Raw genomic sequence first — 14,156 nt, forward strand, 5'->3', positions numbered from 1 at the left:
ACTGTGCTTTCACACGGGAACAGATGAGCCGTTGGGCTATTACCCAGATCTGGTCAGCCTAGCTTGCGTGGGCACAAGAAACGATAATGATCCAGTCGCCTCGCTGGTCCTGCGCATAATGATCGAACTGAAACGGCGCTGGTTAGCAAACAGCCAAACACTCCGACACTCCCAAAAATCGCATGTCGAGATCGGTTTCGAAGAGGAGATGGCACTGCAGTTGCTCGACTCGGCTGCTCGAGAGTCGAGACACACTGGTTCATGGATGGACTGCCGGTTCCCTCGCACTCAACTGCTAGTAGCCGAACACTTACACTGTTGGTCTAGCTAGCTCACTGGAGTGAGGAGTGGTTAGAACTCTCACTGTGGCGACCAGTAATACTAGCGCTTCATATTACTGTAGTCTTTATCGTGACATGTTAGTGTTAGAATATCATGGCCTGTTAGTGTTATGATATCAGTACTCTAGTATTTTTTTTACGTCTCTCCCTACATATAACTATAATATCTAAATATTTGATCATATACACATAGACGTTATAATCCAACACACGTTACAACTCACACTCTACACACAACTAGATTCTATAACTAGATACGGTATTGAAGACCGTATCGTTTGAGAGATAAAAAAAAACTGTCTAGATTAGCGAACTCAACGAAACCATCTAGCGATATCTAGCTCTAAAATATAAAGAGGATAAACCTCGGTGAATACCCGGAAGAGCTGGCTTGGGCGCACACACGCGCCTTTGCCAAAAGGACTATCGCTATGATTCACTCTGGTACTCCTTCGGTCCTTCCTATTCATGCTCGTGTTACTCTCTTGGTTCTGCTTTATGTGGCTAATGGACCCAGAGCCAGAGGTAAGGCCCCCTCCGATTCGAATTTCGAAGCCAGGTGTAGCCTGGCCCTTTTGGTCTTCCTTAGGGGCCTTCGACACTGCTATTTGCCTCCTCCTCTTGCTTGATCTTGCCGAATCACATCCGGCACAACCGCAGAAGGTCATGGTCATCCACGGCGAGAGCTCGATCGACCACGGCGTATCCAGCATTGAGCGCATCACGAACTAGCCGCGATGTAGTCCCCTCGCCGTTTCCCTCGTCCTCCGGTTCGTCCTCAGGCGACAAGGCCCAAAACCGCGAGCAGCTGCATGGAGATTGGAGGGCGACCACCGGAGACCTCTGGGGGCGTTCCGCACGTAGCTTGCTCTGTTGGCGCAGAAACTCGCGATCGTGTCGACGCACAGACTCCGGCGTCGGTTGAGGCCTGTTACTAGCAGTTTTGACACAACCATTTACAGTTCTATTATTAAGTGACAGGCACATAATGAATTGCTGTATGAGCTCATCTCTTTCCTTCCAAGTCCCCTTTTCTTCCTCTTATTCTCCCTCATATATCTCCTTACTCTCCTCAGAGCACCATCGAGTAGGGGTGCCTGAGCACCTCAGCCTCCTGCTGCTACTATTCATACTCTATTTGTTCTGATTTATTTCATGATAGGAAAAGAATCTATTTTTTGGTCTATTTATCCATTGAATTCTCCAAACTATTTTTGGTCTATTTAATACCCCTCATTTTCTAACATCGTATCAATTCATCTTGATATATTTGATGATGGAAAAAATCTAGTTTACTCCAAAACTATTTTTCAGTCTGTTTAATGTCCCTCGTTGTCTAATTCGTCTTGGACCGGTTTTGCAACGTTAACAAACACATCCCCAATTTTTCCTTTGTTGCAGTCTACATCATCCTGTGCTCACTATACTTGTTATTCATTGAGCTTCTTTGTATGATGCATGGGCTCAGCGGGGGAAAGAAAACTTTACTCTTACAGACCATGATATGAACTCCCTTCGTGTCAAAGGGTGGCACGGACTGTCACGGTGAAAAATTGGGTAACTTGGCTGCTACAATGGCAAATAAACCACTCTCAAAACCGACCACACGGGATAAATTGATCCAGCCAGCAGAAGAAATCTAGGGTTGTTTATACAGAAAAGAAAATGGTCAACGGAGTTAAGCAGAAATGTTTGTTTCTTAAGGGGGTAAAATTGATATGTTTTCCCTTTGAATTTCATCTTTATGCGCAACACTACTTTAAGCTCCTCTTGAAATTGCTCTTCCTATCTTATTAGATTTGTTGACCACTCAAGCACCTTGGTGATTGATGGATCCAAAGATAAGCCCTCCTATAGTAGTCCTATACGAAGCCAGGTGCATCCTCGGCTTTTTGCTCTTCCTTCTGGGCCTTCAACCTGTGTGCCTCCTCTCTCTTGCTTGATGGAATAGTTCAATGCCTAAGCTGATGTATCACTCTAAGAGGTTGGGCTTCGTAAAATGTACAAACACTAAACAGGACAAGACCTATATCTCATGGAGACACTACCAAGCCTCGGCAGGTTTGGATGGTTGGTGAAAGTGTTTTGTATCCTCTACTCACCATCAAGGATCAAATCATATTTTTCTCCTTGTGTGTCTTACTGAAACAAAATTTTCTTTTGATGATAAATGATGTATATGTTAACAACGAGGTTCTATAATAATTTCGTCAATCTTCAAATTTCATATCTCCAATTAGTGTAAGCGTGCGTATGCATTTACGAGTTGTACGGATGTATCATGGGTAAATTCCTGACAGTGATTCCAGGGTATGCTGGACAGTGGGCGTGTGGACGGTGTTGCAGAAAACAGGTGTGTGTATGCGTGTGTTCGATGGACTAAGGGACATAAGGAGTTATACATGTTCGGGCCTCCCGGAGGATAATAGCCCTATGTTTTATGTGTTATGAAGGATCCCAATGGATTATAGATGATATTTTTTTCCTAGTTTTCTACCCTCCCTTTGGAACAAGGCCCTCGTCCTTTTGTATAGTAGGGAAGAGGAGTATTTACATGTGGGTCCAAATTGAAAGGTCTCTACTCATCATAATATCTAATACAGACCATCATTACGGAGGACCAGGCGTACCCACTTGCTCTGAGGGCACCATACGTCTAGTTGCCGTGCATCTAATGTCACGGGACGAGATAAAGTCCTTTTGTGCCGACTCCATCCACTTGCTTGGTCGGGCTGCTGATGACGTCTCATTCGCCGTGTGCCGTCGTGTCGATCCTCTAAAGTTCTATTCCGCAACAATTAATACTACAGGACAAGACAGTGCCATTTGGCACCGACCCCGTCTACTTGCCTGATCGGGTTGCTGACAACGTCCCATTTGTTGTGTACCGTCATACTGGCCTGCAAAGTTCTATCCCGTAGTATTAATGCTATTGGACTGGACAGGGCCCTTTGGCGTCGACCCCGTCCACTTGCCTGATTGGACTGCTGACAACGTCTCATCTGCCGTGTGCCACCGCATTTAATACTACAGGATGGGATAATGCACAACTATGTCGTCCATGATTTTGTCCTCTGGTGCTAGTGCCTGGGGAAAGAAAACAATTGAGTGGATACTAGCGACTGCGTTCTGGACAGGCTGCGTCAAATATGGCCGTACGACCAGTGAGGTTGGTCACGGGTATAAGCGATGGTATAGAGAGACTAGTCGGGTGGACGTTTAGACTGGTTGTTGTGGTCGCACGATCGACTAGACTTTACAGAGTATGCGGCTCTAGTTGTTAGATCCCCTATAGAGCACATTTAATCAATATACTCTACCTCTTTACTTAATACACTTTCAGGATGTTTCTTAAAAAACTACATGTAAAATTTCTATGGCATGGAACAAAAAGAACCTTTCTGACTTCCAAACATGAAACATACGAGGGGAGGGGAAAGCACTTCCTGGAGCAAGCTCCAAAACTGAGCTTTCGCCATCAAATCCCCTGTCTCCATCGTATCGTAACAGAATGCCACCGGCTTGATTACGATCTTTGGGCTTCTCGTTGTCGATATGACTTGCCTCTAACGCCGAAATGTTGGGAAACCGTTCCGTCTCCGCGTCTGCGTCAACATAAAGAGCACAGTAAAACGAGCCCAAATGCTCGTGCTCGCGCGAGCCCGCCGGTGCAACCGCGAGCCAACCCAACCAACTGGCACCGCGTGGCACGTTCGCTCCATTCACTGCGCTCGTTCACTCACACTGGCTCACTCGGAACGAGCTCGCGTCGTCGACGTTGTCGTCTCCCCAACTGCACCGGCTCGTGGCACTGACGCGCGCCATTAAGGCGCGGCAACGCTGTGGCAGCCTGCTTCTAGTAGGTTTCACCAAGACGACGACGCGCGCCATGGCCAGTCTAGCTTGTGCTGCTGGTTTTCTCCCATCGATCGAGCTCTATCTCTCACAAGCCCGCATTCAATAACACGCCGGAGCATTCACGACCCCTTTCAGATGGTAGATGGCGCGAATTTACGCCGCACAGTACGTGCTCTCTCGCTCCTCCGCTATATATCGCTCCACCCACTACTCCTACTGCCATTGCTACCTCAGCAATAGTGGTCTGCTTACAACTTGTGCTGGCTGGTTGTAGTGTAGTAGGCAAGAAGAGAGAGAAAGGGCCGGGGAGGTGGAGGAGATGGATGTGAACGACATGCTGCTGGTGGCGCTGGCGGCGGCGCTGGCGGCGATGTGGTGGCGGCGGTGCTCGAAGGCGGGCGGGGTGGACGGCCTCCCGCCGGGGCCGCCGGGGTGGCCGGTGGTGGGGAACCTGTTCCAGGTGATCCTGCAGCGGCGGGCGTTCATGTACGTGGTGCGCGACCTGCGGGAGAAGTACGGGCCCATCTTCACGATGCGCATGGGCCAGCGCACGCTCATCGTCGTCACGTCGGCGGACCTCATCCACGAGGCGCTCGTCAAGCAGGGCCCCATGTTCGCCAGCCGTCCGGAGGACAGCCCCACGCGCCTCCTCTTCAGCGTCGGCAAGTGCACCGTCAACTCCGCCCCCTACGGCCCGCTCTGGCGCGCGCTGCGCCGCAACTTCGTCGCCGAGATCGTGTCGCCGCACAGGGTCAAGGGATTCTCCTGGATCAGGGAGTGGGCCGTCAACGCTCACCTGCGCCGCCTCCGCGCCGAGTTCGCGAGCACGGGCGACGTGCGCATAATGGCCAACTGCCGCCTCACCATCTGCAGCATCCTCATCTGCATCTGCTTCGGCGCCAAGATCCCCGACGACCTCATTCGGGAGATTGAGGAGGTGCTCAAGGACGTCATGATGATGACCATGCCCAAGCTCCCGGACTTCCTGCCCCTCCTCACGCCGCTCTTCAATAAGCAGCTCACCGAGGCCAGGAACCTGCGCCGCCGGCAGCTGGACTGCCTCGTGCCGCTCGTGCGCGCGCGGAGGGAGTTCCTCCGGGACAGCAGCAAGAAGACGGTGGGCGGCGTGGAGATGATGAGCGGGCCCGGGGAGGCGTACGTGGACTCGCTCTTCGACCTCGAGCCGCCGGGGCGCGGGAAGCGGCTCGGCGAGGAGGAGCTCGTCACGCTCTGCTCCGAGGTCATGAGCGCCGGCACGGACACCAGCGCCACCGCGCTGGAGTGGGCCATGATGCACCTCGTCCTCGACACGGCCGTGCAGGAGCGGCTCTACGACGAGGTCGTCGCCAAGGTCGGCAAAACCGCCAGGATCACCGAGGCCGACGTCGAGGCCATGCCCTACCTGCAGGTGAACGCTACTCACAAGCTAGTAGCATTTTCTATAAAATTTCCTCTCCCGTTATTTATGCCCTATTTAAAAATCAGAATGCGGGAATACGAGTTTTGCAGAAATGTCATTTCGTAATAGAACAGTTTAATCCGTGCATAAATAAATAGGAAGAAATTCTTACAGCTTTCTGAACAGGACTTCATCACCTGAAATAGTTCTATTTGGAACGCATGATCCCAGAAGAATTCAAAGGGGTTAAACTAACCTTTTTTGACAAGCCAAAGGAATTAAACTGAATCCTGCATTTGAAATTATTTCGTACCAAATGGACTTAGTACTCTAGTTAGTACTAGGACAACACTTTACTTTCATCTGAAGGACAGGCAAAGGAGAATTAAATCACGGATTTAAATATTGCCGAAATTTCACGAATTTCGGTAATTTCATAGTGGAACAAAATATCTAATTTCATATTTTTCTTTCACTGACACGTGGGACCCTATAAAATAGAGGATGAAAAATAATCAAGATTTCATGAATTTCGGTTTTTTTCGCCGGTGAACGAACGAATAAATTGTAAGAGGAAATTGAAATCCCTCAAATTAATGATGGTTGATTATTGGTTGATCCATCAGCTAGCCGAAAGTTGGTTACGTGCATAGGAGTATCTTAATTGAACTGTCCAAGGTTTCTTTTTTTTTTTGGATACAATAACAGACTTCCGAACCAAATATGCATGCGGCTACTGATTAGGGACAGTTCGCATTGAAACTAAAGCATTAAGCTGGCACGATTAAGTGGATGGTGTTCCATTAATGAATGCTTCTAGAAGAGATATGGTATCCTTTTTCTGTCATGAAAATGACGTGCGTGCTTGAGGTTGATTAGGGTCGACAAAGATTCTTCAGTTCCTGTGTTTAACTGAAAGGGGAAAACGATGGTTACATGCATGCATGCACGTTGGTTTTTGTGATGGATTGCAGGCGGTGGTGAAGGAGACGTTCCGGCGCCACCCGCCGAGCCACTTCGTGCTGTCGCACGCGGCGACGCGGGACACGGAGCTGGGCGGGTACCGCGTCCCCGCGGACGCGAGCGTGGAGTTCTACACGGCGTGGGTGACGGAGAACCCGGCGACGTGGCCTGACCCGGACGCCTGGCGCCCCGAGCGGTTCCTGGACGGCGGCGAGGGCTTCGACACCGACATCACCGGCACCCGCGCGCTCCGCATGATGCCCTTCGGCGCCGGGCGCCGCATCTGCCCCGCCTTCACCCTCGGCGTGCTCCACATCCAGCTCATGCTCGCCAACATGGTCCGCGAGTTCCGGTGGGTGCCCCCCGCCGGCGAGGGCCCGCCCGACCCCACCGAGACCTTCGCCTTCACCGTCGTCATGAAGAACTCACTCCGGGCCGCCATCGTCGAGCGCGCAACGGGAGTAAAGCCGATCGATGCATCACACTGATGGCTTCATTGCTGCTCACTGGTTCTTGCCACGTACGTACGCAGAGCGGTGCATGGTACGGGTAGGTGATTGTGACGGGGTTAGTCAAGTGCCGTAGTATAAATACTCCATGGTGATCGATCTTAGCTGTTCGCTGGTTGGTGGATGGGCGAATAGACGGACGGATATGCATGCATGATGCTGTCATAAATTTTCTTGGTGTTCTCTCTTCTGTTAATTAATTCTTATTAGTGTTTTCTTCTCGCGATTTGATGGGTGAAAAAACTGTACGTACTACTGCTCGATCTGCTTATATATATTGGTTGTCATGTCCAGAAATAACCCATGTTAGTTCACTCTCCTGATGTGCAGTTTTTGTTCAGTTTCCTTGCGTATTCGAGAGCGAAAAAATCTATATGAAGTATGTGCGCATGCACGAAACTTTGTTAATTTGAAGTACTAGTTTGTTAATGGGGAAGAGAAACTACATTACCCTTGTTTTGCCAAGTTTAAAACTACATTATCCATGTGTTTGCCAAGTTTTGATCTGCCGGTCTGGGGAAACATTAGTAGTGTTTTTTTTCGGTCAGACTATCTTCAACAGATATTTTAAAATTTTATCTTTTATATCATTATTACAGAATTTCTTAACACTATTATAATATCATCTAAACTATTCTATTTTTTACTTTTTATTACTCTCCTCCTACTTTTGAACCCACGTGCATACTTATAAACAGTGATGGAGACTACCTTTTGTAGCCCCAAATTTGCTACTGGTTGGAGCCATCCATATCACCGTGTCACTAGTTGCCTTCTCTGCTGGAGTGCTCGTCCGTCCTCTGATCGGCAAAAACGTAAGCAGTGATGACAGCACAATATTTTACAGTCACTGCTAGAGTCGACCTAACTAAGGCATTGATGTGTGTCTGTGTGTTAGCTAGTCATGTTCTGATGAGAATGATCATCCACTGATTTGCTTCTTTGAGAGTAATGAATGCCTGACGATACAGGTGCTTATGTTGAAGGCACAGCCAAGGACATGCATCCACATCGTGCCGATGCAAAGAGAAAAATCCTCTGTTATCCCTTCACTACTTAAAAAAACCATTCATTACCGGCTCATAAAAAAATTTCACTATCAATTTTAAAACTGATAGTAAGTAACGGACAGTGATAGTCAGATGGATAACAGACAGTGATAGTCAGATGGGTAACGGACAGTGATAGTCAGATGAGTAATGGACAGTGATAGCCTGACTATCACTGTCAGTTTAGGGACCGATGGTGAAGGGATTATCACTGCCAGTTGAAGGCAGTCGGATGCCAAATCGATGTTTTTAGGACTAGAAAAATTGAAAAAAATTTACACCTGAGGAACCCCTACGCCCGCGCAAGTCACAAGTCACGTGATTCATGACACTCGAATCCAAAACCTCTCAGCTCGCGCGATATGTCCTTACCATCCCACCATAGAAGTATTAGTGATACTATTAGCATATGCAATCCTTTTGACATCTTCTGTCTGAAATTTTATATAATTATATGGATATTTAAATGACATCAAATGAAAAGGTTTTCAACTACAAAGTTGTAGATCTCGTCAAGGGCTACTGTCGGTGATACAGGAACCGGGGGTCCCTGTCGGAGGATTAACTCCTGTTGCAGGGATCCCGAGAGACCCCTTTTTAGAGATTCGGCCGGGGGATGATCCTGAATAAGTTCGTCGGAGAAATGAATGAGAGTAAATGCAACGGCCGGTGGGGGGGGTGATGATCTAGTGCAAAGAGAAGTAAATGCACCAGAAATTAGACAGGTTCAGGCCGCACGGGGGCGTAATACCTACTCCTGTATGGATGTAATAACTGTCCTGAGAAAGTCCCTCAAGGATGTTGCTGGTTACAAGAATATTTGTCTAACTAAGAGCTTGAGGCTCCTTGTTCTTGGGCAGGGACTATGCCTTGAGTCGGTCTATGGTTCGATTCTTGGTGCTTCTGTGTTCGATGCTTGCGGTCTCTTGCTCGATTGGTGGTTTTTCGATTGCTTGTTGGTGCCTCTTTTTCCATCGGTGGTTTGCTTGATGTATTTCGGATGTCTCCTCGATGTCCCCCTTCTCTTCTGAGCTGCCGGCTCTTTTAAGCACTCGCCGGCTACGACATGCCCCAAACGGGAAGGGGGGGCACAAGTTCCAAGACGCCACGACTGGGAAAGACGTCATTATTTCTTCTGGGTGAAATGACCGGGGGGGAACGCGGCGCACGCCCGGTCACCTGTCACCATAAACGTCCTGGCAACGGGCGCCGTAGAGAGGGCCCACCGGGCAGCCACAGAGCAACCCGGCGTGCCCGCCCTGTCTTGTTCCTCTGCCACGGCAAGGCGGCAAGCAGAACGCCTTGATCCTGGCGACATTATCCCGAGACATACCGGATGATACGGGACGGGACCCGTGCAATTAATGGCCCCACGCCTCTCTGCCAAAACATGGCAGGGACTGACGCTGCGGCGGGAGCAGTTGGATGTCAGGCCACGCACGCTCATTAAATGCGGCCTCAGACCTCTGACTGATTGACACCTCATCGGCGGGCCCCTCGGGGGCCTTTCCGGGTCGTCGGGGCACCGAGTGCTCGGGGGTACTGTTCACCTCCCCGAGCACTCTCTCCCGAGAATGCCTACCCTTGTCCTCGGGGTACCGGGTGCTCGGGGGTACTGTTCACCTCCCCGAGCACTCTTGCACGAACCTTCAGGGAACTGAGGGCTCGGGGGCTGTCACGTGCAGCCCCGAGCACTCTTTCCTGAGCACTCTTACGCGGATCCTCGGGGAACCGAGCGCTCGGGACCTGCCACACGCAGTCCTGAGCACTCTCTCCCTGAACTTAGCTCTTCTGATCGTCGGGGGACTAGGGTGCTCGGGGGTGACCGGGCACCTCCCCGAGCACTTTCTTCTCGGTACTTAGACTCTGCGGATCATTGGGGAACTGGGGTGCTCGGGGACCAGGGACTGTGGCCCCGAGCACCTTCTCCCGGGACTTGAACTTTCCTCACCCCGCAGGAGGGATCTCGCGGGATGGCGACATGTGGCGGATGGCTGGCCTGGCCTCGGGACTCAGGGACCCCCGGTTCCTGATACACCGACAGTCCCCGTGGCCAGAACAGCAGAGTGCCACGTGGTGACCTCCCGTAGGGGTTATCTCCCCGAGGTACGAGAAAACCAAGTTCTGGAAGAGGGTGCTCGAGGCCATGAACAGTGGTCCCCGAGTACCCAAGTTCCCCGATGACCCGAGAAGATCAAGTTCCGGGAGAAATTGCTCGGGGCCATGAACAGTGACCCCCGAGCACCCAAATCCCCCGACGACAAAAAAAGCCAAGTACCGGGAAGAGGGTGCTCGGGGCTACGAACAGTGACCCCCGAGCACTCAAGTCCCCTGATGACAAGAAAAGTCAAGTACCGGAAAGAGTGTGCTCGGGGCTGCGAACAGTGGCCCCCCGAGCACCCGAGTCCCCCGAGGACCCAAGGAAAGTTAGTTCCGGGAGAGAGTGCTCGGGGTTGTGAACAGTGGCCCCCGAGCACTCGGTTCCCCGAGGACCAAGAAAGGGCATATCCGGGAGAAAGTGCTCGGGGCAGCGAACAGTGGCCCCCGAGCACTCACAGTTCCCCGAGGGCCTGGGAAGTCCTTCACCGGTGGTCCCCACAGAGGCCCAGCGGTGAGGTGTCAACTGGTGAGAGGCCCGATGCTGTATTTAAGAGGGTGCGTGGTCTGTCACTTCCAACCACTCCCCCCACGCCTGCTGTCAGTCCCTGCCACGGCCTGACAGGGAGGCGTGGAGACATTTAATGCACAGGTCTCATCGCGCGACATCCAGCGCGCCTCGGGATAACGTCGCAGAGTTCGAGGGGCCCCGCCTACCGCCCTGCTGTGTCAGGCCTGCTCTGACCGGGCGGGCACGCCGGGCTGCTCGGTGGCTACCCGATGGGCCCTCCCTGCGGCGCCCGTTGAAAAACGACATGATGACGAACAAGACTGGACGGGGGCGCGTTTTCAACCCTCCCCGTCACCTCACGCAGCAGCCCATGATGGTTGCTTTCCATTTATGGCGTCTTGGAACTCGCGTCATCCTTTCTGGGCACGCTACCGCCCCGGCGGGTATATAGGCTGGGCGGGCTCCCCGGAGAAGAAAAAGGGTAGAGGACGAGCTAAGTTCAAGCTGAAGACAACAGAGGACGAACACCGAAGCATAGATCGGCCGAAGAACAAGAAGCACGAAGCTTAACAGAGTTCAAGTTGAAAAACGGAGAAGCTCTAGATTAGACAAGTATTCTTGTAACTCAGCAGATACTCAGAGAGACATTCTCAGAGCATTTATAGCATACACATAGGAGTATGGTGTTACGCTCAGGGCGGCCCGAACCTGTCTAAAAATCCCCTGAGCATTTACTCCCTCCTGCATCCGATCATTTTCACTCCACCTGCATCTCATTTACTCACATTTATTTTACCTACGAAGCGGGTTTAGAATCATCCCCCCAGCTGAATCTCAAAGGGGGTCCCTCCGGATCCCTGCTTGAGGAGTTCACCCTCCGACAGCTACAGTTTTGATATAAATTTTGTTCCTATCCGATTTCGTATGAAAAAATTATGAATTTTTTTAAATAAGCTGTCATTCACTATCACTGTCGGCTCGTGACTAGAGTCGGCAGTGAAACTTTGACTATCACTACCAGCTCTAGCTACCAACCAGCAGTGATGCTTAACGACTATCACTGCCGGCTTTAGCCACCAACCAGTAGTGATAGTCAAGGTTTCAGTGCCGGTTCTAGCCATGAGCCGACAGTGATAGTATCACTATCAGTTCGTGGCTAGAGCTTGCAGTGATAATCAAGTTTTACTATCGGTTCTTTTTGAATAGCTTTTTAGCGTCAATCCTTGATACAAACCTCGATAGTGATGGGTCGATATATAAGCCTATTTTTTACGGTGCTACCCTTAAAAAACAATCCTCGGTTATCCCATTGTGTCGCATCATATAAATGCATCAATTGCAAATATCGCTCCAGTGTCGGTATTGTTTCCTCTCTCCGTCACGGGGTCACTCTCCCGTTCAGTTATGTTGTAATTGGTTACTATATATCTGTATATATAGGTTAAATAGAGTTATGTTTATTAGGAAGAAAAATATTTGATTAGTGGTATTTGTTTGAGTGAGTTAAGTTTTTTGTTTGGCTGATCAAATCTAATGGTATATGGATAGATGAAGGAGTTAGGATTATGATTCTTTGCTTGCATGAAGATAATTTTGTGATGCTAATAAATGATACTGCTTATATGAACAGGTACAATCGCTTTTATCCGTCGAATCAGACTACAAAGTAAAGCTTAGACTAGACTACGAGCTTATATTTATATCTATCAAGCCAGACTGCAGAGTAAAACTTGGACTAGACAGATATACTTTTATATCATCAAATCATATTAAAACAGTAGTTACGACCGACCAAATATAATTATCTTTAGAATTATATATATCCACCGAGCCAAGTTCTTAGCTTACGGGCAAACAATCAGCGCCTTACTCTCCCGGCAGCATCTCTCTCCATCCATGGCACTCAGCCAGCAGCCGCCGTCTTCCGCGCTGGACTGGCCGAGTTGCCACTCTCGCTGACTCTCCACGCCGCCGATTGGTTTGCCGCTCTCCTGTGGACGCACGGCGCCACCGGTCAATTGTCGCGCCGCCGGTCGATTCGCCTCTTGTGGTTGGATCAAATAGCTGCTAAAAGCATGGTTCTCAGATACAAGTGGGACCTCAGCATTGACACCTGCCGCTGTTCCTGAGCTCAGCATTACCGTACACCTGTGACATGTATTTTTAATATATTAAGTACATCCACTATACTGTATTTCACACTCACACCACAACCGTATATATGTATACGTGTATATACACATATTTGGACAAGATTAAAAACACAATACCTCTAATACGAAAAAAAAATATTATCACTAAACGTGCACACATATATACCTAATCTAATCAGAGATAATCTGAGATGCTACCCAAACCCATGAGCACCCACGCCGACCCACGCTGGAACGCGGGCGGGCACAGGGCATCCGAGCTAGAGCTCGGTCTCGTCACCTGTGTTATTAGTTACTTCTCATTTTTATTTTTCCTACCTATCCTTCTACTTCCGGTCTCTAGTAAAAAAAAAAATATACAAATTATACAATGTTAGAATATTTAGACTAACCGGGTATTTCAAAAGTCAGGTCATGTTTTGAACGCGAGAAGTTTCCCAAAAAACGATTGGATTTCTATGTAACTGCTATATAATCCATGTGTTACAGATGGTAAATCTTTCATAAACCATTGTGTCTATTTTTTAAGGAATGCTACAAATAATAGTTACTTGAAAACGAACGTGGTACTACAAGGTACTGCCAACAATGCAGAGCTACATCTCAACGACGAAAGAAGAAGAAACATTACAAATATTGAGAAGTTATGTTGACACGCGTCGTGGTTTAGTATTTATGACGAGTAATTGATATGTGTAATTTGGAGTTTTAGTTGAAATGTTGGATTTTGGAATTGTATGTATTTGTTGCAATGCATAATTTTGTATATACTAGTATATGGTGCATGTAATGCATGAGGATGGTTCTGTGACTAACCGGAGTTGATGAAAGTTGATGGTTGTTATTTTGTATAATTGGATAAATGTATTTTTTGGCTCATAATATGTAGGTTATTAGAGTCCACATAGTGGTAAATAGCAAGAATGATCAGGACTAAACGGGGATGCTTATGGACGGATGATCGGGATACCAAATGAAGTCATAAGTGATTTACACCGTACATATAGAGAGGTTAAGAAGCACCAGATGGTTGATCAAGATGGCTGGTTGACCAAGTCAAAATTGATCAGGTCGGTGCAAGTGATGATGTTGTCCATGAGAGTGAAAGTGGAAGAGACTTAACACCGTGGAGGATTGCGAGATGAGGTTTCACATGTCAAGATTGAGAAGACTTAGCTTTGGATGGAAGCAAGCAGGAAATCACGCTTTGACAAGTATGCAGGATGGTTTGGCCTCAAAACCACATGCAATGGATAGTTGTGCATGTGGCATCGTC

General features: G+C 49.0%; 1 protein-coding gene across 1 annotated transcript; it reads left to right on the plus strand.

Moving 5' to 3' along the window:
• The first annotated feature begins 4,219 nt into the window (after positions 1-4,219).
• On the plus strand, positions 4,220-7,387 carry LOC133927238 (cytochrome P450 77A1-like). The gene is made up of 2 exons (XM_062373603.1): positions 4,220-5,607; positions 6,573-7,387. The coding sequence occupies exons 1-2, from the start codon at positions 4,519-4,521 to the stop codon at positions 7,047-7,049; spliced, it is 1,566 nt and encodes a 521-aa protein (XP_062229587.1). The 5' UTR covers positions 4,220-4,518; the 3' UTR covers positions 7,050-7,387.
• The last annotated feature ends 6,769 nt before the right edge of the window (positions 7,388-14,156 follow it).

This window comes from Phragmites australis, chromosome 8 (genome assembly GCF_958298935.1).
Source record: "Phragmites australis chromosome 8, lpPhrAust1.1, whole genome shotgun sequence".
Classification (NCBI taxonomy): domain Eukaryota; kingdom Viridiplantae; phylum Streptophyta; class Magnoliopsida; order Poales; family Poaceae; genus Phragmites; species Phragmites australis.